Raw genomic sequence first — 24,837 nt, forward strand, 5'->3', positions numbered from 1 at the left:
CCTCCACTACTATTGAAAGAGAACTCATTTATTTTTGTTTTCATTTGGGAATCTGAAAACAGACTCCTTATGTACGGAATATTGTATATATATACATATAACAGGAAACGGAAGCATCATTTGCTCTAGTTGGAATTTTCCGCGGAGTGGAAGGGGGAAGGGGAACTACTAAAAATGCCGGCAATTGGAAAAGCGCATGTTTCTGGAGAACAAAGAGAAAGAGTTCTCAGAGAAGAGAAGAGAAGTCTCAGGTAGAGAACAAAAACAAATACAGTTTGAGAAGGACTGGCATTTCTAGCATGCGAGAAATTTTATATAGAGAGCAGTGGCTTTCAAACTTTTTTAATTGAAGAAGGAGGACTTTTTAGGAGGGAAATATTATATTTTTTAGTAGACTTGTTTACTGAAATTTATTGAAATTTATTAAAATATATTTGTAAATAGTTTTTGTCTATTTTTGTTACTATTTTTTGTACCTAACCCCCCTTAAACTTTATTTCTTGAAAACAATTCATTTTCAAAGTCAGTTCAGAGTCCACCCCCAACTACCATTCTGAGGCTCCTTTTTATCCTTCAACAAAATTAAGTTGAGAAGGTTGATAAAAGGGCTGGCATTCATTCATTCAGCATCTTCTTAACCGAAAACTGCTGTGCTCTCAATGCCAAAGAGCTGCCAACTTAATTTATATTGTATTTAAAATGCAAAATGCACAACATCCCAACAATAGAAGAAAAGCCAAGGAAAAGTGACTGAGGGGGAGTGGGGAATGAAAATGAGGGGGTGTGGTAGTTGGTAGTGGAAGAAAAGCTGCTTTAATTTTACATCTTGACAAATTGAATGTTTGCTGAAGGAGAAGAAAGGAATCTGGCAGAAAAGAGTTGTCAGAAAAGACGAAATATCTACTTCTGTAGATGGGGAATCTGTAAGTTCTATCTAGTATCTAGTATCTGTAAGTTTGGGGAACTATCTCTAGAAATATAGAAATTTAAATCTTTTTTTAAAGGAAACATCTATATAACTTTATAGACCATGTCTTAAAGTACTACACTTTTCCTAGAAAGTAAAATTCAATCTTAAAATCCCCAAGACTTCCTTGAATATCTTCAAGAATTTCCTTTAAAACTGCATCTCCAACAAAGAGAGGAATGAAAGGACTTCATCAGGACAACAAATGGAATGTCCTTGGTATGCCGTTAAAAGGAATCTCTTTCCGTCATAACGGTAATTGACAATCTGGCCAAAAGCAAATTAACATGGCCAGGAGGTCAAATTGCATTTGTTTGGGGAATTTCTGATTGCTTCCGTTTTTGTTTTGTTTTTTTTTTATTTATTCGCTAGCCACGCCCCTCCCCTCCCCTAAACAAACCTTTATTAGGAATGCAACACACGCAACACAAAGCGGCCATAAAGACGTTTGGGCCAAAAGCAGCTACCAAATTAAAAGCAACCAAACAGAAGCAGAAAATAAAGCAAAAAAAGTTAACTAAAATAGCTAGAAACAAAACGGAGTAGACGTGCCACGGCCGAGAGAGTGACCTTTAGGTATCTGGAGGCCTCCCCCCCCCCCATTTGAACCACCCACTCGGATAGGCCACTAAACTTTGGCTATAAAAGTGGCTGGTTGTTGGACTTCCGAATCATATCAGTTTCTGTTCAATCAGCAGCTCCAACAATCAGTCCAAGATGTTCAAGTTTGTGAGTATTTCAGGAGGATAAAAAAAAGGATAATTAAAGGGACTACTAAGTCATACTAACTAAAGTAGAAAGCAAAGTAGAATTAAGGCCTTAAAGACACTAATTTATATTCCCACCCTTCTATTTACTTTTGGCCTAAATTCCCAGCCCTTTGTTTCATTTTGGCTATAATTAGAATTACCAAAAATACATCCTTGGTCCTTGGTCCTGACTCACTCTCCTTTTAATCCTTTTTTTCCAGTTCGCTCTCTGCCTGTTCGCTCTGGTGGCCGTGGCCTGTGCCAAGCCACAGTTCCTCACCGCCTACAATGCCGCCCCCGTTGTGGCTGCCACGCCCTATGCCGCCTACACCGGCGGCCTCTACGCCTCCCCCTACTCGGCCGCCTACACCAGCGGCGTCTACGCCTCCCCCTACGCCTACAGCGCCGCCTACCCCTACAGCTCCCTCTACCTCCGGCGTTAGTTCCATCCGTGTGACGAGGATCCACTGTACCAGTACAGTAATTGCTGCTGATGATGACAATGACCTAATGAACAAATAAACCTCATAAAACAGATAAGGATTCTGAGAGTGAAGCCCAGAAACTATTTGCAGTCATTTGCTTTGAGTTTCTGGCGATGAGGGGGGGTGGACTGGAGGGGCCTACACTGAGCCAAATCTGTTCATCCCAATGGGATATAAAATTCATTTAAACATTTTCGAAATCTTTACTCTCAAAATACATAAATTTCTACATTAAATTGTTATATGTTTTGATTTTCTAATAAAAAAAATTTAAAACTTAAAATAGCCACCTTGTTATATAGTTTGTCACTTCTAACATAGATGAATATCTTAATTGGTTTCTAGAGTCAAGAGAATTTTCTTTAATCTGCTTCAAATTATTTTAAAAATGCGGTAGACTTGTACACTTTTCTGGTGAATCGCTTTCAAAATGTAGAGGAACACATGGGAGCGAAAATATGATCCACCCAGGAGGCTATATCTTAACCAATATCCGTCCAATCTTTCAGTGGAAACTCTAAAATTACTTTTAGATCCATTATACAAACATCTACATCAAAATCTGGATGCAAAATATTTTTTCGATTTTTTCTCAAATTTTCTAGGGGGTCCCCTTCAAAAATTGTGAAAACCGCTTGTATGGCCAATATGAGCCACTGCGAAGGCTATATCTTCGCCAATATTCATCCGATTCTTAAGCGGGATACCTTAAACGAATTGTAGCTTGATTCTCCATTAATCTGCATCAAAATCTGGATGCAAAATATTTTTTCGATTTTTTCTCAAATTTTCTGGGGGGTCCCCTTCAAAAATTGTGAAAACCGCTTGTATGGCCAATATGAGCCACTGCGAAGGCTATATCTTCGCCAATATTCATCCGATTCTTGAGCGGGATACCTTAAAAGACTTGTAACTCGATTCTCCATAAGTCTGCATCAAAATCTGGATGCAAAATATTTTTTCGATTTTTTCTCAAATTTTCTGGGGGGTCCCCTTCAAAAATTGTGAAAACCGCTTGTATGGCCAATATGAGCCACTGCGAAGGCTATATCTTCGCCAATATTCGTCCGATTCTTATCGATTATCTTATCTTATCTTATCTTATCTATAATCCTATCCTATCTATCTTATCTTATCTATATCTTATCTTATCGATTAAGAGGGATACCTTAAACGAATTGTAGCTTAATTCTCCATAAATCTGCATCAAAATCTGGATGCACAATATTTTTTCGATTTTTTTTCAAATTTCTCAAACCCCCCAGAGGGTCCCCTTCAAAATCTCGAAAAATGGTTAGAAAATTATGATGAGGGAAATTATGGGCCTTTACGAAGCCTATATCTTAGACCATTTACCAAACACTCTAATTTGTAGCGAACTACCTGAAAGGATAAAAGGCATTCCCCAATTCCATTATTTCCGTATATCCCTGGGACTATTTCGCACAGTGTATTTGGTGTGCGTGCAAGTGAAAGAGACTCATTTTAAAATATTTACGAATTTGTTGGTGTCGTTGTTGCCGGTTTTGCTTTGCAATTTCCGTTGGCTATCAAAAGCATTCGCTTTCGGCTCGTATATCATGTTGCATGTGAAAGGAGGGGGTAATTGTGGGCGGTTAGGGGGTAAAATAAAAGGCGAACCCAGGGTGGAGGGGTCATCTGTCGCTGGCATGCGTCGGCGTTCATTTGCATCGCTGCTAAAATGTGCAAATTATGGCAACTAAGTTGCCTCATGTTGTCCGAGGCAGGCAATGGGTTAAGTGGAAAGTTCAGGCACTCATCAAAATATCGTAAAAATCTCTTAAATTTTTGATAAATGAGATTTGAAGAAAATTAGGAAACTAAGAGATTGCTTAATGTTTTAGAATAGAAATAATATAGAATAAAAATAGAAAAAAATAACACGGTGCGACAGTGAAAAAACACTTGTGAAACGAGATAGTGTAGGTTGTTAATCTGGTCGAAGAGAACTCAAAAATATTTTTTTTATATTTTTGGAACCCTCCAATTTTTATTTATTTAAAAAAAACCGTTTTTCGGGACTTTTTTGCGCTTAATAATTCCTGAACGCCTTTTTATACCCTTGCAGAGGGTATTATAATTTTGGTCAAAAGTGTGCAACGCAGTGAAGGAGACATCTCCGACCCTATAAAGTATATATATTCTTGATCAGGATCACCTCCTGAGTCGATATAAGCATGTCCGTCTGTCCGTCTGTCTGTCTGTCCGTCTGTCCGTCTGTCTGTCTGTCTGTCTGTCGGTTTCTACGCAAACTAGTCTCTCAGTTTTAGAGCTATCGAGTTGAAACTTTGCACACATCCTTCTTTTCCTTGCAGGTAGTACATAAGTCGGAACCGATCGGCCGGGATCGGTCGACTATATCCTATAGCTGCCATATAACTGATTGATCGGAAATGCCATAACTTCGTTGTTTTTTAAGATAGAGGGTTGGGACTTTCCACACATGTTATATTTGACCAACATATATTATGTACAAAATTTCATAAGGATCGGCCAACTATATCCTATAGCTGTCATACAACGATCGGAATTGGCATAACTTTGGTGTTTTTTAAGTTAGAAAGATGGGATTTGGTACAGATTCTATTTTGGGAAAAATAATTTAATATGCCAAATTTCATAAGGATCGGCCGACTATATACGATCTTCTATATATGTAATAATATAAGATGCGTGGCGCCACCTAGCGGACTGCGACTGAACTGCAAGGGTATATCAACTTCGGCTCCGCCCGAAGTTAGCTTTCCTTTCTTGTTTTTTAACCGATTTCAAAATTTTCGGTGTTTTTCAATAGTTAAATGTTGTAGCTTTTGAAAAAAAAATATATCTTCGATTTTGTTGAACAAAAAAGACAAAATTTTTACACCTGAAACTGAAGTTTTCGACTTTTATTCGTGTTTTTCGGATTTTGATGCCAGTTTTTCGGTACAACTTACAAAAATTTTGCCATTTTTGATACATATCAATGTTGTCTCATTCATTCTGAATAAAACGAGACAAAAATGTTATTTTCTGCTCGATTGGCGAGTCAAGAAAATATGGAAAAATATGTACATGATTTAGGACAAGGAAGCCGAAGGATAAGGCCAATTAGAAGGGCAAAGGATAAGGTCTAGTAGAGTTATATTAGCTTGTAGTTTCTCTAAATAAGAATTATTTTTTGATTCTCTTGTAATACATATTTAAGAGCCCACATTAGCCTCTGAAATTGCCTATTTTTTTGTGAAGTTTCCCTCCCCAATTGCCAATATTTATATTCACCTGGTAGAGAACAAAGAAAAAAACGACTAGCAATCAACTTTTCACTTATCTTGCCATTAATTTCCCATTGTTTTCTTAGGACTTTGTCGCCAAAAAGGACCTCAGTCCACGGTTTTCACGAAATGTGTGGAAAAAATCCATCATCTGCAGGAGGTCTGCTGAAAGTTGTTTTCCATCTTTTCTTTTCTCAAAAAACTTCAAGATGTTTGTATAGAAAAAAAAAAAGAAATGGAAATTTTTTTTGGCAAAATCTAAATGTAATTTGCATCGTGGGGTTAGCCACAGGGGGTGGTGAATTACAAAAAAAGGAAGAAAAGCCCACGTGTCCTCAGACACGCATGGGAATGTCAAAAGTCGTTGCATACTTTTGTGGCGCCGCCTTATATCCAACGACATCCTCCCACACATATCCTGTGAATCACAAGTCCTTGTTATCAGCTACCGCCGCGCATTCGTGGGTGAGTAAGAAGTCCATCAATGTCAAAACTTACCTGCAAGGACGAAAAAAAAGAGAAAGAGAGTGTTGTGGTGAGATAAAAGGGAATTTCTTGATTTTTTTTTGGATCTACAGAAGTGGAACGAATAATTCAGGTTAAATAAAGTTAAGTGTTTGTATGGCCTCAGAGGTAAATAAAGGGGATATCAGAATGAGTTCGAGATATAAAGAAAACGAATAAAAGATGTACTACTACTAATAATATAAAAATATTTGAAAAATTAGCAGCAGAAGGATAGTATATATACTCCCTAAACTCCTATCCCTAAATCTATTTAATAAATATTAAACAAACTCCCTTACAATTTCTTATAATCCCTCTCCTATTATAGAGTATTATCTGACATTGCCACTTCATTGGGCCTTTTATCAGCCCACTCGATGTTTGTTCTTGAAATGCTGTGTTTGAGGCCTTCAGACTAAGTGAGTGGCTTGTCAAATTAAATTAAAATTAATGTCAATGTTTGTCTGCAGATATGCAGATAATTAGGCTGAGAAGCAAGTGAGAGATTGACATTTAAACATAAAAAAAAATCAAGCAAAGATTCTATCTAAGATTCTATTAAGAGGAATGTCAAATATTTGTTTGAGAAATTGGATAAATTTTTAATAGATCTATAACCCCTATCCACCCATAAGACCATTTAATTTCGGCGTAAATTTTTGCTGGTCATAATTTATGATTAAATTATTGCGCTTATCAATTTTCGCCTCTGATTAATGATGGCCGAAGGCGAGGCGCCCAAAGACACGCAATTAATTGCCGGACTATTAGCAGGACGAATAAAAGGACCCAACAAAGCACTCAACAAGTGATTACAGTTGCCCGTTTTGGCCTTTTTCCGCCTTGGGTTTCTCATTTTCTGGCCAGAAATGTAACATATTTGAACTCATCCCAGGGATGTTTTCGGGATTCTCTCTTTGGCAGGTCCTTAGGGCAAATGGCAGGAGTGTGGGTGTTATCCTAGCGCCTACATATTAAAAATTCATTGCTCAAGTGTTGGGTGGGTATTTTTTTTCAAGCCAACCTCTGTTAAAAATGCAGAACAACAATTTCCGTTTCCGGTCGCCGGGACGAGGATTCAATCTCAATTGCTGCTGCTTTCGCTTGCGGAACATCCTCAAAGTCCTCCAAATCCAAAAAGGATACTCGCCCAAGAAACAAAAAGGGATAATGCCGGCCTATTAGCCAGACCGACACAAATCAAAGTACCGATGAGCTGTAGAAACGAGTGCGAATCGTTTGGCATTGATGTTGACAGGACATCTCAATTCTCACTTCACTGGCTCTCACATCACTCCTCTTACATCTCCATTTTACCAAAAAAAAAAATAAATATCCTTGTTCCACACTGATTACACACACACTCTCTAAAGATAAAGGCAAGTCTGGCCTTAAATTGAATGCGCCGCCCGACCCTCTAAAGGCTTCACTTTTTTCTTTTTACTTTCGACTGCGTTCAACGTGGCGTATAATCGATTTTCATTCAATTTATCTCCGCACACACATATGATTTTCCTTATTTTAGTTTCAATTTTTTTTTTTTTATTTCTGCTTGCAGAATTCCTCAGCCGTCATTGGTAAAGCTTCGCGTTCAACTAAAAAACCAAAATCAATTGCAAACGTGGCGAAAAAAAATAAAACAAAAACTGTCACAATGATTAATATTGGCTGACGGGGTTGGCACTAAAAAAAATTAGACTTTTTAAAGGAAAAATTGTGAATATTATAATATTTTAAATTAAGACTTCAAGTACATTTATTTGGAACTTTAGCTTTTGAACTCCATAATTCCTTTCTTAATGTTTATTGTCAAATTAAAATTATTGTAAAAGACTCTTTAAATCTTGAAATCTTTTAACAAATATTGATTTTTAAAGAGAATATTTAATATTAAAATATATTATTTTAAGGCTTCAAGTAAACATTTCAAATTTCCTTTCCTTTCAAGCTCCGTAGTTCTTTTCTTAACCCTATTATTGAAGTCGAATCGAGTAATATCCTTTATGATCTTTCACTTTTTATACCCGGTACTTCCCCCAAGACGCCTTTAGTCCTACGGCTAATTATTTTAATTAAATTGAAAACAAAATATATTATTTTAATTCATATCTATGTCCCTTTTATTTCCAAAAACTTTTACTTTTGAACTAAAACCTTTAAATTTATGTATATATTTTTTTTCTATGTACTTAATTTTTTTTTATTCATTTAGACACTAAAGAGCGCGCTTAGAAGGTCGTTGAAAAGAACGTAACCCCAAAACATAAAACCCACATAAATCAATAGTTGTTTGTCGAAAAAAGTAAAGCAAAAAACCAACCACAAGATCGACAAGAAAAATGGCAACAAATAGTAGAACAAGTCTAAAGAAAAACTAACTACAATTAGGGCAACTTCGATTTAAGACTTTATCCGGAAAACTTCCTTAAAAGCGCCCTTTTTTACATAAAATCTATTAATAAATAAATTTAATATTTGTCAGCAAGCCATCTAATAATAACATTAATCAAATATAAGATGTCTTTTTGAGAAAAAAGCAACGAAAAAATCATTTAAAATCAACCCTCATCACAAAGTTTCTCTCTTAAAAATGAAAAAGTCTTTAAATTTCGATGAAACTTTTGGGCCAACTTTCTTATTTCCTACCAACTTGTCATTGGCCGGATCCATGTCCGAACGGCATGACCTAAAAGTTTGCATAAAGAATTCTCTTTTCGCTGACCTGCCACACAGCCCCCGCCGCAGCAATGCTGTAATTACATGAGAAGCTTGCCACATGGACAACATGGCGTATAAGCAACTACCCGCCTTTATTGTCATTTGGCGCGCCACTCAATAAGCAGAGCGCGATGAGGGGGTGGAGAGTGGACAGATGGAGGGTGGAAGGGTGGAAAATTAAGTGGGGTTTCGGTTTGCAGAGCTTTGAATGCAATTATGTGCAGCACATGACCAGAATCCTGTCACCAGAGGAGCGGAAGGAGGGCGGAAGAAGGGAAACAGCCGCCGGAAGGAAGCCAGGAAGGAAGTAGGAAGGATGTGCCGGGGCAGTGGCCGGGGCCGATGTCAGTCAGGTAAGTGGGCCAAGCAAATAAAAAAATATAAATAAATAAAAGCGAGTCAGCGAGCCAAACAAGAAAAACAGTAAACAGAGAGGCACGGGAAATAAAAATGGGAAAATAATAAATGGTTCATAGGTTTAGATTTTTCACATTTTTAAGATTTAAAAAAAGGTATAACTATTTTTAGAAAATAAATTATTTATTATAATTGATATTCTTTAATTTGAAAATAAATTAAATGAAATAGTTAAAATTGTTTGTATAAAACTCCCATTTTTGAAGTCAAATCGAGTAGTTCCTTTATGATTCTTTACTTTATGATACCCGGTACTTCCCAGTAGACGCCTTAAGCCTTAAATAATTATTAATATAAAATTAAAAGGAAAATATTTTATTTAGGAACTAAAATCATATCTGTCTATCTATGTTATATCTTAAAATAAAATATTTTCTCTTTGTGGAAGCGGAAATCGAAAACAAAAATGGAACTCTGATTGTTTTCAAATAAGCGAAGAGTATTAAATTTTTAAGCCAGGCAATTTGCCAGAAAGGTGGTCACAGTTGCCTCTACTTGCCACTCCCTCCACCTCCGCCCTAAAATCATCTCCATGGAATTCCTTTTTTTGACCAAAAACCCAAATTGAGGCTTAAGTTGGTCATTTGAGGTTGGCTTCAGTTTCGGTTTCGGTGTCTCCGTTGTTGTGGGTTACCTTTGGCCCTATATTTGTATTTTTAGTTTTTTTTTTGTGTGTCTTTTCCCTCGGTATTGTTTAGTCTGATGCGACTGTGGGGAAAACTCAAGTGGTCAGGGACGTAGAGGGGATATGGAGTAGGTTCAAGGACTCACATTTGATTTTCCTGCGTTTTTGTGTCTGTCTCTGTATCTGTCTCGTTCTGCAAATAAAGATAATCTTTCCCAGAGCTGCGCATTTTTATGGTAATTTCCCCGTGGTTTCGTATTATTTTCCATTTTCTTTTTATCCTGTTTTTGTTGTTGGTCCTGCGACGCAGGACCTTAATTCAATGTCAAATTGTTAAAGGCAAGTGCTAAGTCTAATGCAGCCGCAGACTAGAAGAAGCCGCACAAATTTGCAACTCAATTTATGGAAAGAAAAAATTTTGAAGAAAATTGATTTTTCCAATAAAAAAATTTAAGGAAAATTGTTAAGTCATTTGGGAATAATTTAAATGCTTAAAGGCTTAATGTTGAATTAAACTTTCTTAATAAAACTTTCTTAGCTAGTATTTTTATCAATATGATGTCTTTTGGCTAATGACGTCAATAGGCCCTTGAGGAAAACACCATGCACCACCGAAATATTTCATTTAATTTCTGGCTTTCTTTTGGCACAAGTTGCAAATTAAATTTAGATTTCATGCACGTAACTGGGGGAAGCCATTCAGGCAGCAACGTTACAAGGACCTTAATTACTTGGCCAACTTGCTGGGGAGGATGCTGCGGATGCTGGCTGCCATCCAAGAAGAGGGGGCAGGACTCTCTAGCAGAAGGGAACGAAATCAATACGCGAAACATTAACTCGAGCACTAAAGACACGCCATGGAGTCATTAAGTTTCCACCAGATCCACACACACTCACCCCACACACCCACATATAGCCACAGAAGGGATTTTTGGTGTTGGTGTGATTAAAGGAGGAAGCTGTCGCCGCCATCATCAAACAGTTTGTCATAAATGGCGCCATATTGACAGAAAAAAAATATATAAAAAAAAAAGGAAAAAGGGAAAAGGCAACAGTAAAAAAAGGTCCTGTGAACAGGAAAGAATGGGGACGTACCACAGAAAAACAAAAACAAAAACAAAGTATCTGAAATGGTAATGAAATATTATCAATATTTGTCAACACTTACTCGAGCGAAAAGTCCACAGGAAAATTAAAACTTTGATTGCAACGAAGAGGATTAAATTTTTTAATAAACAGAATAATAAATCATTATTTTTTCAAGATTTTTCTTTAACTCTTTAATGTTTAAACATTCAAAGTTGCCCCACAAATCACTTTTTAAATCAATAACATTTTCCTTCGGATAACCGTCATCAAAATCAGAAAATAAAAACTTTTAAAAGATGTCAAGAAAAGAAACTCATAAATTTTATATGAACAACATCAGGTTTGGAATAAAACTCATGTTCATGTATTTCCACTTGAGATATCAATATTTTGTGAGGACCTTTCGCATTTTTATTTGGGAAACATTGTGCCGAGCATTTTACGAGGAAACAAAAGTTTGTCTACCCGCAAGATGCCTAGCTAATTTTGTTCTATACGAGAGAGATACACTAAAAAAAGAGTATAGAATAAAAAAGATAAATATGTGCTTTAATCAGGGACCGTAAATAATGATTATTGTTATGATTTTTATTTTAAGACTCACAAAATATAAGATTGCGGTCTTATTATTAAATATTTTTGATATTTGATTGCATATCTCCTTAAATTTTTCCTTAGATCTCCTTGACCTTTTTTACTCAGAAAATACTAATTATTCGTGATTTTTGTTCAGAAAATAATGATTATTTTTTTAATAAATATTTGTATCAAAATTACAAACTAAAAATTATTTTTTGAGTGCATAAGGGCCTCTTGAAAAAGATTTCGCAGCTGTTGCTGCTGAGACAAGCTCATCAAATGTCTCCAAATCGATTCCTCCATTTAAAGCATATTAAACCAGCCAGCCAGTCAGCCAGCCAGCCCATGTGTCAGAGTGGAGGGGAAATCCTTGGCAGGATGTGCCACACATTGCGCCCTGAACTTGTCAGGAAGAGCCAGACAAAAAACAGGGGCTGGAGGTGGAGTGTTGTAATTTAATTAAGTTTCGCACCAAGTAACAAGCCAAACAAAGGCGGCAAAAACTAAAAGGAAAAATCAAACAAAAACGTGGATGGGCTTCCCTCCTTAAACACAAAACAAAAAAAAGATGTATCCTTAGAAGGACACTGATTGCTATTTAAGGGGAAAAAAACGTGGAAATACTTAGCCACAAAATCCCATGCAATTTTATTGGATATTCTATCCCTAATATAGCCAATTCGCTGTACTAGAAATATGAAAATAATATGGAGCTTATTAGGTTGGGGATTAGGATAAGATGGGTTCTTATATGGGAAATTATTACAAAAGTAATTGAGTGATATTTGGGAAAAAGAAAAGGTGCTAATTGAGAAGGTGATAGGAATCTAATTGGCTTGGATACTTCAGCTCAGATAATCAAAGGATTATAACACTTTATTGCATGTTATGTTTGGTTACTGGGGATTTAAGATATCCTTTCTATCAAAAAATTGTAGTAATAATTATATTATAACATATTGTAATAATGTTCAAGATTATGTAACCTTTATGCTATAATGACTGTGATATTTTTTACATCAAAATTAATTCCATAAAAATGCCCACCATATACTGACTCTGAACGAATGAATAAATCATGATGTTTCGGTAATCAATCAAAAAGCCAAGCAGCAGCCTAAAGTGCCCCAAAGTACCGCAAGTATCAATCACTTTGTTACGGTTATGGAACACAATAAATCCCCCGGAATATCGCCCAAACAGCAACACACCGCAATTTCCGTGAAAATCCTCTCCTCCTGATATCACCAAGCCCCTCAACTGTTGCACGCAGCAAATTGCATCTCCATCGATGGTTGCATGGATAAATGGATGGATGGATGGATGGATGGATGCTGCAGCATGACAGTGGCTAATTAAGCCATCAAAATGTCCGGAAATTCACCTGGGATATTGACCAAAAGTGGTAACAAGCAGTCCCCCCATCAATAATTGAGAGAAAAGTGGATGTATTATGAAGGTTAAAATTAATATTTTTTATTGAAATAATAATTAAATTTAAAATAAATCTATAGAAATAGGGACCTCTTAAAACGATATCCGTTTCCACCTTATCGACTCACCTCTGTACAGTGGAAACTCGCCATCACTGTGACTGTGGCACAACATTATTGGACTGCGGCAACGGGAAGCTGCCACCATGATGCCTGTTTTGTGGATGCTTAGCTGGTTGTTTGGTGTTCCAACTGCCGCTGATGTTGCAGACACGGATGTTGCCGCTGCTGTGGCAGTTACGGTTGCCGTGGCTGCTGCTGCCGCGGATGCAGTTGCTCCCAGGGAATAAGAACGCGACACATGACTCAGAGTCCGACGTCTAATTGTGGCTGCATTTCCGGTGCCTGATGCTGAGGATGCTGCTGCTGCTGCTGCCGCTGCTGCAGCTGCTGCAACATTGCGATAATGATGTTGTGGCGTCGAATACTGGCAATTGCCACGACCCCCACCAACACCTGAAGTGCCGCCACTAGCCTGCAGTTGCAACTGAAGCTGCTGGTAACCACCTAGCGACAGGTGGTGTTGCAACGGCGGGTGGTGCGAATGATGCAAGTGAGATTGCTGTTGGTGTTGTTGCTGCAAGGCAGACTGATGTTGTTGCTGCGCCTGCTGCTGCTGCTGCTGATGATGTTGATGCTGCTGATGCTGCTGCGAGGGGTTGGCTTGGAACGGCGGATGCGAGTGCTGGTGTTGCAACAACTGGCGCTGCTGCTGCTGCTGCTGCTGACTGGGCATGGCCATTTGGAATTGCTGTTGCAACTTCTGCAGCAACTCGTGCTGCAGTTGCTCATTGGTCCTGGCATCCTTTTCCGGATTTGGATTGCCGCTCGGATTGGGATTCGGGGGGTTCTGCTGCTGCTTCTCCCAGGGCCCGTTGCTGTCGCTGCTGCTGTAATCCAGCTTGAGGCTGTGATCCTTGGCTCCAAAGGATATTCCCAAAAAAAAAACTAGATCATCTTAGCCTCAGTGTGTCAAGGCTGCTTTAAATTATTCCCAAAAGGTTTCTGTTTTTTTTTTTTGTTAATTTAAAAATTCTGGACCAGCCAGATTTATAATTTATTTTATTATTTTTTTTATTTTTTTTTTAAACACACACTACACATATAGACAAGCACACACACACACTCACAGACAGTCTCCCAGTAGACGCATATGTATGTCACTCAAAGGACCTAGTTCGAGGCGAGATGAACGAACAGGTTCTAACGGTATCTGGGGGAGAGCTGTGTTCGAGAGAATCGCGACACTCTCTCCCGGGATGAAAAGTCCCGCTTCACCGACCAGAGACGCTGGGCCAAAGTACGACGACTGATTGCGCCGAGCTTTGTTATCCTGCGAAAAAGCTGGCAGGACATCAGAAAGCCAAAAGCGCAATCAGCCGAGAGCGCCTTGGCGAAAGGAGAAAGTTGGAGAGAAATCGGAGAAACAGAGAGTCAGAACTTGTGAGAGAATCAAAGGCAGAGAGATAACAATCAAATGCATGGAAAAAAGGGACAACAAGAATCATACAAATCAAGAAATTTTAAGTTGGGAATTATAAGAGACAGTCAAGAATTTAGATTCAGAGTTTTGGAATTTATTTATCCTTAAATTATTTAAATCATTAGAATTAACAAAAGGATAAAAAAGGACAACAATAACCACACATTTTCGAAACATGTTTAAACCTGTTTATTTTTCAACCAAAATTTAAAGTTGAGAATCACAAAAAACAGTCAAGAATTAGGATTTAAAGTTTTTGAATAGCTTAAATTATAATTTAATTAATAATTATTAAGAATTAGATTAGATATGAGAGTTAGATATGAATATTTTATTATTTCCCAAATAATATAACACTTTTTCTCAGTGCATCATAGAGAATGAGAGCACTGTTTATAAAAGTGGCTTTCGTTTGCTTTCGTTCAGAGAACTTATGTTTTGCCAACTCTTTGAGTTCCTTTTTGGCCTTTTTGGACAAGGATGCAAAGGAATAACAACAACAACAACTGGTCACAAGGACCCAAATGTTTGGCACACTTAACTATCACAGATGAGCAGACAGTGGGACAAAATAGATAACTGATGAAATAGTTCAAGGTTGAGATATGAGTCAGAAATCTATTTCAAAATTTGGTGAAAAAGTGTAAATATTTCTTATCAAAAAATAAAGAATAATCAAGAAATAATCATCTATAAATATTAAAGTACTATAAAATTTTTATTACCCTCCTTAGATAACAATTATTAGTAGCAATAAATTTTAAAGACCCTAAACTAAAAATTATAAAATCCAAATTAAACCAGTTTTTTTATGAATCGTCCCACTGTCGCCCATATTTCTGGGTTCATTCACCCAACCATTTGACCAGATTGTGGGCGGCTGTGGACCAAGGGGCGGGGCCGAGGAAAACAGCTGCTCGCTGCTCCTTGTGGAAAGTGGAGAGAGTAACTCTGTGAGAGAAGCTCCCCCAAAAAAAGCTCTCCCCCGCGAGCTTTGGAGGAGAAAAAGAAACGAGTTTAAAAATCATATCGGATGCTGTCGGGAAACCCAAAGGAATATGTTTTGCTTTTTGTTTGCCCATTGCCATAATTTATTTATGCATTTGTCACTGTTTTTTCGTTATTTTGATAAAGTTGTAGCCAGATAATTTCGACAGGACCCACGGGAGAAGGTATGGGATGCTCTTTTCTCCTCTCTCTCTCTCTCTATATATATATTTTTAATGTTTTTATGTTTTTTTTTATATTTTTGTATTATTATTACTGTGATAAGGCTTGGGAAGAGAAAGTCGATATCGTAATATAAACACGAAATAGGAGCCCAGAAGATGCCAGAAAGTGTCCCTTCAGATGGGGGAGAAAAACCGAAATGTGGATGCCATTCACAGGAGCCAACCCAAAAAGATGAGGTGGCCAAGGGGGATATTACACTGAGAATAAATTTTATTCTAAATAATATTATAAAAAAATAACTATCTACAGAACACCTAATTAAGACAAGAAATCCTTTTTTTTTATTTTCTATACAAATTATATTTTTAAATATTTTTGAAAATAATTTTTTTCAGTGCCTGAAGTCGTGGTACATAGGGGTTATTGGGGTGTCGTTTTGCTCGCGTGGGTTTTGTTGATTTTGCGTGCGCATAAAAAAAATCGAAATGGGAATGGGTTTGGGTTTTGGGGGGGTTTTTTGGGAGCTTTTTGGTGTTTAAGGGTTTCGGGGACCGAAGGGGATGCGACAATCTCTGCGTTTTCTGTGTTTTTGGCTGCTGGAGCTGCTTGTTTCGCATTCTGCACTTCTGTGGTTGAGGGCCGACTCGTTTAGGGGCGTGTACCCCTCTTTTTGGGGGCCTGGACTCACCTATAGTATCACGGTCGTAGATGTAGTTACTGGCACTGCTCTTGATGCTGATGGAATCCAACGGAGTAGATGGTGGCTCGAAAATGTCAAAGGAGTTGCACGATTCCGCCGATGGCGTTGGTGGCGCCACAATTATCCTTGTGGCTGTAAATAGGCGGGGATCAAGGATAATGCGAAAAGAAAATAATAATTATGGATGGAAAATAAAGGGAAACAAAAAAATATTCTTATAAAAATTATAAACTATTAAGAAACTTAATGGAATACGTGGCGTATACGTGATTTATTTAAAACAAGCTTTTGTTTTTCTATTTTTTATTTTAAGACAATTTTTACCTTTAAATTTTCCAAACAAATAAAACACTATTTTTTATATAATTCTTATTTTTTTATTGGTAACTTGTTTTTATTTTAGACTCCATATACCTAGAGTTTTTACATAAGGATATTTTTTAAAGAGACATTTTTGATATTAGTTATATGAGTTTTAATTAATATTTTTAATTTTTTTTTATTTTTAATATAAATGCCCCTTTAGTAAACTATTTGGAACAAAATAAACCTTTCAGGATTCCCTCAAAAACTATCTCTAAAACCCCTAAAAAAAAACCCATAAAAAAGGCCCATCTTTCAAAGATCTTTCAAAAATTTCATGGAAATTAAGTGAGTTTCTATAAAAAAAATATATAAACCAGAAAACATAAAACCAGAATATTTTGATTTTAATTAAACTTCATTTTCGGCCCCCCTTAAGACTCTTGAGCTGCTTGCTGTAGAAGTTGAGCTGCCGATTGACTTCCGACACCACCTTCATCTGATTTTCGTTGAGATAGACGAAGATCTCCTGGTAGAGCTCCCCAGGAAGTCCCAGCAACGATGGCTGCAGGTTCTGGGCCATCTGCGTCAGCTGCTGCGATCTCATTGGCTGGAAAAGATTCTGCTTCAACTGAAATGATAGTTCATCCAGTTTCCGGAATCTGTGATAAATGGGCTTCGATTTCGGCTGGATATTAAGGATATATCGGCCGATCGAGAGACTAACGCTGAAACCGGGCAGTTTCGAGCTTGGCGCCGGGGAAAGAGTTACCATTAGCTGGTCACCCACGGTAATGGCCATCAGGCGGGACTGCAGAACGGTGACCAGACCCGCTCCCTGGATGGCGTGCTTGTCGAGCAAAGTGCGGAGGCGTATTGTGTAGGCGGTGTCGTTGAAACTGATGACATATTTGGCGGGCTGTTCACTCAATAGCTGGACATTGCGGGCATGAAAACTGCTAAAGGCCGGCACCGGTAGAAGGAGATGTCTCTTGTCCAGGTACGTCTCCTCCTCCGCATAGCCCGACTCCAGGGCCAGCAGATAAATCAACAGGATAAGGAGTTCTGGTGCTGGAGGATATTTTTTGTCCTTGTACTGGTCCATTAGATTCTCCAGATGCTTCGGCACCGACTCCAAGGTGGCATGTTCCAAGATCAGTGGTGGCAGCTTCAGACTGCGGTTCTGCGGCAACAATTGTCGGCGATGCTTCTTGGGAGCTGTAATGAGGTTTTTTTGGTTTGTTTTTTTTTTTTGACATTTCAATAATTAAAATCAAAGATTAGTTAGTCGGTGTGTGTGGGTGCTTAGTTAACATTTTACTTTTTTTAATTCAAACTTCAAATAATCGCAGCAACTAACCTGCTGGGTGCTGTGTTTTTGGGATGCAACAACTTAAACTCGAGTTATTTACAAAATACATAATTTCAACACTACGAAATGGAACACAGAAAGTAACTCAAAACACGCGTTTAATTTTGTGCAAAAAACTAAATAAACACGATAGTCGGATGGAGGCGGGAACATACACTAATTTAATAACCGAATCGGCACCAGTGTAAAATACAATTACTTTTTTAAAATATTATAACAAATATATTAATTATGAAATACATTTAAAAGTATAAATACTGTTTACTATTTTCTTAATTTGTTTATGATTTATTGGAATTATTCTATCAGTGAGTTATGAGAATGTAAATATTATAAATAAGTTTAAAGAGGGTTTTGGGAAGAAGTGATTTATCAATTGGGTTGACAAGAGGACTTATCTTTACTCTACTTTTTGAAATTAAAATAAGTTTACTTAATTCTTAGCCCCACTTATGATGTTCTAGAAACTTTGTGTTGCAACATGGAATACTCTAGAACAGAATAACAAACTTTCTCAAATTAGAACATAAATAAATTAAGAAATAAAGTATAGCCATTTTGCAACAAAAAGTTAAGCTAGTACTTGATTCAGGATCTACAAATAAAATGCATTATTTTAGGTGTTTGCCATGGGAATTAAAAACTATTATTTATTTTTGTTACTAACCCATTTCGGGGCCTTTAGCTTCGCCTGTTGCTGCAACCTGTTGCTCCTGTTTCTGCTGCTGCTCGCCGGATGTCGAGGGTCCTGCCATTTCGACAACTGAAGGATGTGCTATTTCTGACTTTACCTCCGACATTTCTAGATTTTTTTGAACATAAATTTTGTACGATCCTATTCAACAAATGAAGTGACTGTCATTTCCATCTCAACTTCTCAATGACAATCAGAAAATAGGGGCTACTGCGTAAGTGCGCTGGCATTTATTGCGATTTTTCGTTGGCCGAACCAATTAAAAGTTGGGCAAATAATTTTTCACAAAATTTGTATAGAATTTGTGCAACAGATTGTGCACTTTAAAGCGAATCTATATACATATTACAGCTTAATTACAAATATATATTTTTTTCAGTTCTTTTATGTAAATAAACTTTTCGGGTCATTGTTCATTCCGCGTCATCACTAAATCCGGTTCGTCGAAATGCCGATTAGTCATTTGTTTACGACAAAGAATGAAAATTAGGTCACTAAAACTTATTATTATGCCTTTAACGGCATTTTAGGAATAGGAAATCACATAAATTCTAGTCTAAAATAATTTGCAAAAAAAAACAGCTGACACATTTCTATGGCACTTTCCATTACTAATACCTTGGTGCTGCCAACCTGTTGCATTTTTTTGTTTTATGAATAAATGATTAAACTTTTTTCCTGTTTTATTTGTTTAAAACTAAGATAAATTAATATATTTTATATTATTATTTTGTTTAGTCATTTAAAATAGTTTTTCAGACGCTGTTTTGCAATACTAAATTATACAACGGTCACACTATTCGTAGTAGTGTTCTTCTTTAGCCTACAGATGGCGCTTTGTTTTGTTTTTCCAGCTGACTTGTGCCGCTTCCAGAGGACCGGAATTTAGGGATATTACGAATTTAAAGAAAAAACACAAATAAATATAATTAAATAGTCCTAGTTTCTCTGAAGAAGAGACTACCCGGCAAGAAGAAACAAAAACCATGACCCCCGACGAGGAAAATGAAGCCTATATGGTAAAAGAGGCTCAGCGGCTCCGGAAGAGCGATCCTTGCGCGGCCAAAGCCTGGATAATAACTGCCAAGACCCTGTTTCCCAATGCCTTCACTGTTCAATATGAAGCATACATTCTAGAGCGCGATAGCAAAAACTACGAGGAAGCGGCCAGGTGTTTCAGCATTATGTGAGTAAAATATGTCATGTATTTCAAAAATAATCACCAAGAATCCTTCCTGCAGAGCCACCAACTTTCCCAATCACCACACAGAACTTTGGCAGGAAATCAATGCGCTAACAAACGCCCTAAGGAACGATACGGAGAGCTCCCCGGAACAGGAGTTCTATGTGAAAATGTACAAGCACTTGACCCCCGAAGTCCAACATAACGTCTTCATGCACACCATCAATAACTGCGGCGACAACCTGGAGCAGTGCATCTCCATTTACATACTTATGTTTAACAAGTTCCCTAAGTCGGCGGCAACCCAGGCACCCAGACTACTGGAAATGGTTGTCGAGGGCATGAAAACGGAACCAGATTTGTATCAGAGGGTTCTCGTAGAGGAGGTACTGCCTTTGATTCAAAATAAGCCACCAGAGCTACCGCCTCCAATAGCCTGCCGGTTGTACACCAGTTCGCTGGAGTACTACCTAAGGCAGATAATGGACGAATCAGATAGTTCGGACTCGTGGAAGAATGTCTTTAGGGTGCTAATGATCTGTGGACAGATGATGGGCTGGGAACCATTTCTGCCATTCAACAAAAACATTAATCTAAACGTTTACTGGGAGAGATTGGTGGACATTCTATCGGGCAGTCCCAGTGGCAGTACCCATGTGCTGTTCTACGCCACCACACTGTTTATTTACTCGCTCCATGGCTACATACGGAACTGCAAAATAAGAATCGAAGATGCCGATGTTAGTCACGTACTAGTAGAGGGCTTCCTGGAGTGGACGCCGGAAAGTGATGGCTCTGATGTTCCCAGCATGGAGCCACCGAAGTTCTCCCTCACCACTCCCATTAGCTCAGAGTTGTCCCAGGCATTCCTGCAATCCGCCCAGTGCTGGCAGTTGCTCAATACGGATCAGTTTCAAAGAGACTTTAGTCAACTGATGTTGGCTCTGCCGCTGTCACCATGGATTTCACGCTTCCTCTTCGATTTGGCCATTTATTTCGGCCATCGGGACGAGGCCAACAAACTGATGTCGGAGATGACCAACCAAAACAGTCTGGTGCAAAGTCTTCAGATCCTGAGTCTCAATCTTATGCAGAACAGCATGACTGTAAGTTTTTTCCAAGATTCTCAAATATCCTTGTATTTATAAACTCCTCCTCCAGCTTCAAGGCTTCCAGTGCATCTTAAAAATCATTTCCGAGTTACCTGCCACTCCAGTGGGTCAGCTATTGGACAACATGACGCTCAAGGGCCACCGACATGTGGTGTTTCTTCCGCTGACGAGATCCGCCTTGGTCCAGTACTGCGTGGGAGCGATCGTTAGCCGTCTTGGCCGCAAGGTTTATGAGCCAAACTGCCCCGACAGACTGCTATCAGATCTGCTGGTTCTCCAGCAGCTGAATCTCCTCAACGATGTCCTGCTCACCCAACAAATCTTTACCCTGATAAGACAGCGGAAGTCCTTCAACTTACGAACCCTATCCACCTACATAATCTCCATTGATTTGATCGAGGAACTTGCCCATATCTGGAACTCCCAGCAGGAGGACAACTTCGAGCTGACCAGTTCACCTACCAACGGTGCCAGTGGTGCCCCTGCGCCGATTAGTTCATCCGGTGGGGCACAAACCCGCCGAATAGGAACTCGGGGGGCTGATAAGGGAGCGAAGGATGAGTTTAAGGCCATCACTCGGCAGCAGATAGCCCGGTGCAATGAGAATGTCATTACTTTGCTGGCCAACTTCATTAGCCAGGAGCATATTATGTTGGCTCAGCACATTTTCGGAATAGCTCAGCCTGTCGAGACGATTGTGATTAAGTAAGTGATGGTTTAAAAAGGTAATTAGATTAGATTAGATTAAGATTAAAATTTCAAATTGAAATATAGCATTTTCTATACTACAATTTGTTGTTATCTTTTGGAATTTATGAGGAATATCATTCATAGAAACGTTCTTTTGAGTTTCACTTTATTGTTTTAACAAATTTCAGATAACAATGTTTATTGGTATTATAAATTAGTACCACGCTGACTAGAGGATTATTTTTATCAATATTTAAAATTGGCGGCAAATGGCGTCGAGTCGAGGCCACATTTTGATATGTTTTTTCACTTAAATGCTTCAACTTCATTTAAATATTTTCTATATCAACTAATAGATGAATTACTTCTTAAATTTACAACATAGACAACAATCAGGTTCACTTTTATACCATAAATTTATACATGTATTCAAGTTTTTAAGCCTCTTTGATTTACATAACATAAATGTGCATATGACTTTGAAATTTTAGGTTGGGTTTTGTTTTAAAATCACAAATATATATCCCTATTCCTATTATCGGTTTGTTGGTTCCTCCGATTCAATAGCCTTTCTGGAGCGGCTAGCTGCTGGCGTTTTGGCATCGCTCGCCAGCTCCAGTTGGGCCTTGGAGGTATTTATCATGTCTGTCTCAAGATCTAGTGGCAGGCCGAAACTGTGCTTCATGTAGGAGATGAGTACGTTATATACGGCCGTACAAACGTTGACAAAGGTGACCCGGTACTTGGTGTCCAAGTAGCGGAAGTTCAGGTACTGCGCTGCCGGCCATGTCATCCAATCCAGCAGATAAACGTATGGAAATTTTTTGATTAGCTCCTGATTGGTCTGCTCCAGCGTTTGCCGCTCCAAGTAGCACACCGAATAAAAGAAGATTAGAATGCAGGCGGGTGACATGACGAGCTGATCGATCAGGATCTTTTTAATAATGTTCTTGAAGGTACGGGCAGGCATCACACGATCCATCCAGTTGTAAACATAGTGGTGGAGCGGTCCCTGAAGTGCTCCGGCGACAAACATGCGGTACATCCGATCCGTATCGAAGCGATCCTGTTGCCGCAGTCCCCTACGGTACTCGTACTCCTGGGCTATCACATCGCCCACCACCATCAGCAGCCCGGATCCAAAGACATTGGTGATTAGAAGGTACTTTCCGAACATGTTGCTCCACGCTATCTTGGTCCATCTCAACAGAAGGAATGTCAGGTGTCCATCAGTCTCGCCCTTGCCATGGGCGAACCGTGCTCCTCCGGAACTCAAACTAGTCTTGATTAGCGTTGGTCTCAGCTTGGCGACGACGGATGCGAAATTTCGGGTTACTTCGACGGATGTCCTTTTGGAGGCATGGTTCTTCAGGATCAGGGGACCCGCCAGTGGGCGCAGGCAGCGCAATGTGAACATCGCCGCCGGGATTTGAATTGAACGATGTGCGCCTGTTGTGTGTTATCCTATTATTTATGCAGCTATGTTATGAAAGTCTTGTTTGTTATCATTTTGACTTAAAACTGACAGCTGATTGGGCTGCTCTAGTGTGACCAGACTGTGGCACGATTCAAAAGTCAAGTGCGGTGGTATATTTTCGATTTTTAAGATAAATTGAAATTAAAAAAAGATATTTTTTAAAACTATACATTAACAACAGGTATTTTTACAGGGAGTCCTCATATATTAGGGGTGCTTAGGACAGGCTTCTCTCTGAATTTGTTGAAAAACTGTAAAAATATAAGTAAAACCAAATATTTTGCAATGATTTTTGAAATTATATTTTAAAATTAAATTAAATACTACATCGCTTACATAAATGAAATCTAAATATACCATTTAATCTCTGAAAATAGGTTGGCAAAAATGCACTTTTTAGAATCTAAACTGATTAAGTAAACATAAATATAAACAACAATATTTAGCGTAAATTAAATACAATTTTTATTTAAAAAAACACCTTGAACACATCGGACAAAACCAGGAACTTTTGTTGATTTATCGAGGCTAGAGGCCTCTATTGAACCGGATTTTGAGTAGATATAGGGCTAAGAGGCTCTAACTTTTGGAACTAGATTTTCTTTTAAAGCCATCTGCGGGAGGAGACCATGGGTTATTGTTCTGATTAGTAAAATTTTCAAATTTCTTTCACTTGCCATATCCGTGTTTGATGTAGGAGAGCAGGACAACGTAGATACAGTTGGTTACATTAACAAATGCCACACGGTGCTTAGAATCTAGGTGCCTAAAATTGATATACTGCAGTCCTGGCCAGAAGCAACAATCCATTATCCAGGTCCAGATGAACTTTTCGGCAATTTCCTCATTCGCTTCTCTAAAATACATTGAATTTAACACAAAAGAAAAGATAAACTCGACTAGAGCCGAACTTTAGTATTTTGTATCTTAGTATTTTGAAAGATATTTGAAAAGTAACGGACAAAACGGACATTTATTTTTTAAACATTATTAAGAAAATTCCCATACTTAATGGTTCGACCCTCCAGCAGACTACTGATATAGAAAAACATAAAGAGGTATGTCGGCGACATTACAAGCTGATCCAGGAGAATCTTTCGGATCACACCCAACCGAGAGGTATCCGTGAAATTCTGGTCCAGTTGAACGTAGAAGGTGTGCTGAATGGGTCCAATGAGCAGTCCGGTTATTAGCATTCGGCAAGTCCGTGCCAAATCTAATCTTTCCTTGCGCTGCACATTGTCCTTCTTCTCCAGCCGCTCGTATTGCTGCGACACTGCATCCCCGACCATGAGGAGCACACCCAATCCTAAGGTGTTTGTAACCACTAGATATTTTCCAAAGATATGAGACCAAAAATTAGCTCTCCCCTTTCCAGTACGCACCGGTCTCACTGAGTAATTGTTTACGATTTGTCTTTTAAGCCGGAACGGAAGCAGCAGCTGCTTGGTCGGCGATCTTATCAGTGGAGCTCCTCTAAGCATCCTAAACTTTGGATTTTAAGAGGTTTATTGTATTTAATTTACATTAATCCCATCGTGACCTGGATCTGGAAGGCCACTCTCCCCTCGCTACTTCCTTGGCTTGGAAAATGTGAAATTTTGTTTAAAAAACTTTAGTCCACATTTTGACAATAAAAGCATAGAATATAATTTAAAATTAAATTGTTTTGTTATAATATAGTTTATACAAACTGTCTTTGTGCTACATCCTACAAAAAAACTATATATTTTCAATACTAAACAT

The 24,837-nt window shown here is 38.3% G+C and overlaps 5 protein-coding genes across 11 annotated transcripts in view; 2 read left to right on the forward strand and 3 right to left on the reverse strand.

Moving 5' to 3' along the window:
- The window catches only part of LOC6493134 (phosphatase and actin regulator 4), an 88,323-nt gene extending 69,072 nt beyond the window's left edge, over window positions 1-19,251 (reverse strand). For 2 of the 6 annotated variants that reach the window (XM_032454324.2, XM_032454323.2), the window contains exon 1: window positions 7,008-7,113. In XM_032454324.2, the coding sequence (XP_032310215.1) occupies window positions 7,008-7,098 (91 nt within the window). In that variant the 5' untranslated portion in view covers window positions 7,099-7,113. Of the gene's footprint in view, window positions 1-7,007; window positions 7,114-12,973; window positions 13,863-16,248; window positions 16,393-18,602 lie in introns of those variants that run through there. The other 4 variants (XM_014908747.3, XM_014908750.3, XM_014908743.3 and 1 more) reach the window with 4 other exon arrangements.
- LOC6506855 (neuropeptide-like 4) lies at window positions 1,597-2,253 on the forward strand. Its single transcript, XM_001957078.4, has 2 exons — window positions 1,597-1,696; window positions 1,938-2,253. The coding sequence occupies exons 1-2, from the start codon at window positions 1,685-1,687 to the stop codon at window positions 2,157-2,159; spliced, it is 234 nt and encodes a 77-aa protein (XP_001957114.1). The 5' UTR covers window positions 1,597-1,684; the 3' UTR covers window positions 2,160-2,253.
- Window positions 19,252-19,430: 179 nt separating the features above from the next.
- LOC6506856 (integrator complex subunit 10) lies at window positions 19,431-21,715 on the forward strand. The gene is made up of 3 exons (XM_001957075.4): window positions 19,431-19,815; window positions 19,871-20,918; window positions 20,974-21,715. The coding sequence occupies exons 1-3, from the start codon at window positions 19,616-19,618 to the stop codon at window positions 21,631-21,633; spliced, it is 1,908 nt and encodes a 635-aa protein (XP_001957111.1). The 5' UTR covers window positions 19,431-19,615; the 3' UTR covers window positions 21,634-21,715.
- A 296-nt stretch (window positions 21,716-22,011) lies between these two features.
- On the reverse strand, window positions 22,012-23,178 carry LOC6493131 (mpv17-like protein 2). Its single transcript, XM_001957074.4, has one exon. The coding sequence runs from the start codon at window positions 23,029-23,031 to the stop codon at window positions 22,150-22,152; it is 882 nt and encodes a 293-aa protein (XP_001957110.1). The 5' UTR covers window positions 23,032-23,178; the 3' UTR covers window positions 22,012-22,149.
- Window positions 23,179-23,532: 354 nt separating this feature from the next.
- LOC6493130 (mpv17-like protein 2) lies at window positions 23,533-24,747 on the reverse strand. Of its 2 annotated transcripts, none has more exons than XM_014908741.3 (4): window positions 24,635-24,747; window positions 24,100-24,576; window positions 23,769-23,947; window positions 23,533-23,705 (listed from the first exon to the last, which is right to left on the reverse strand). In XM_014908741.3, exons 2-4 carry the CDS (start codon window positions 24,573-24,575, stop codon window positions 23,671-23,673), a joined length of 690 nt encoding a protein of 229 aa, XP_014764227.1. In that variant the 5' UTR covers window position 24,576; window positions 24,635-24,747; the 3' UTR covers window positions 23,533-23,670. The 2 variants fall into 2 exon arrangements, with proteins under 2 accessions (XP_014764227.1, XP_001957109.2); XM_001957073.4 differs by having other exon boundaries at window positions 24,100-24,418; window positions 24,477-24,713.
- Window positions 24,748-24,837: the final 90 nt, after the last annotated feature.

Source organism: Drosophila ananassae, chromosome 2R (assembly GCF_017639315.1).
Source record: "Drosophila ananassae strain 14024-0371.13 chromosome 2R, ASM1763931v2, whole genome shotgun sequence".
NCBI lineage: Eukaryota > Metazoa > Arthropoda > Insecta > Diptera > Drosophilidae > Drosophila > Drosophila ananassae.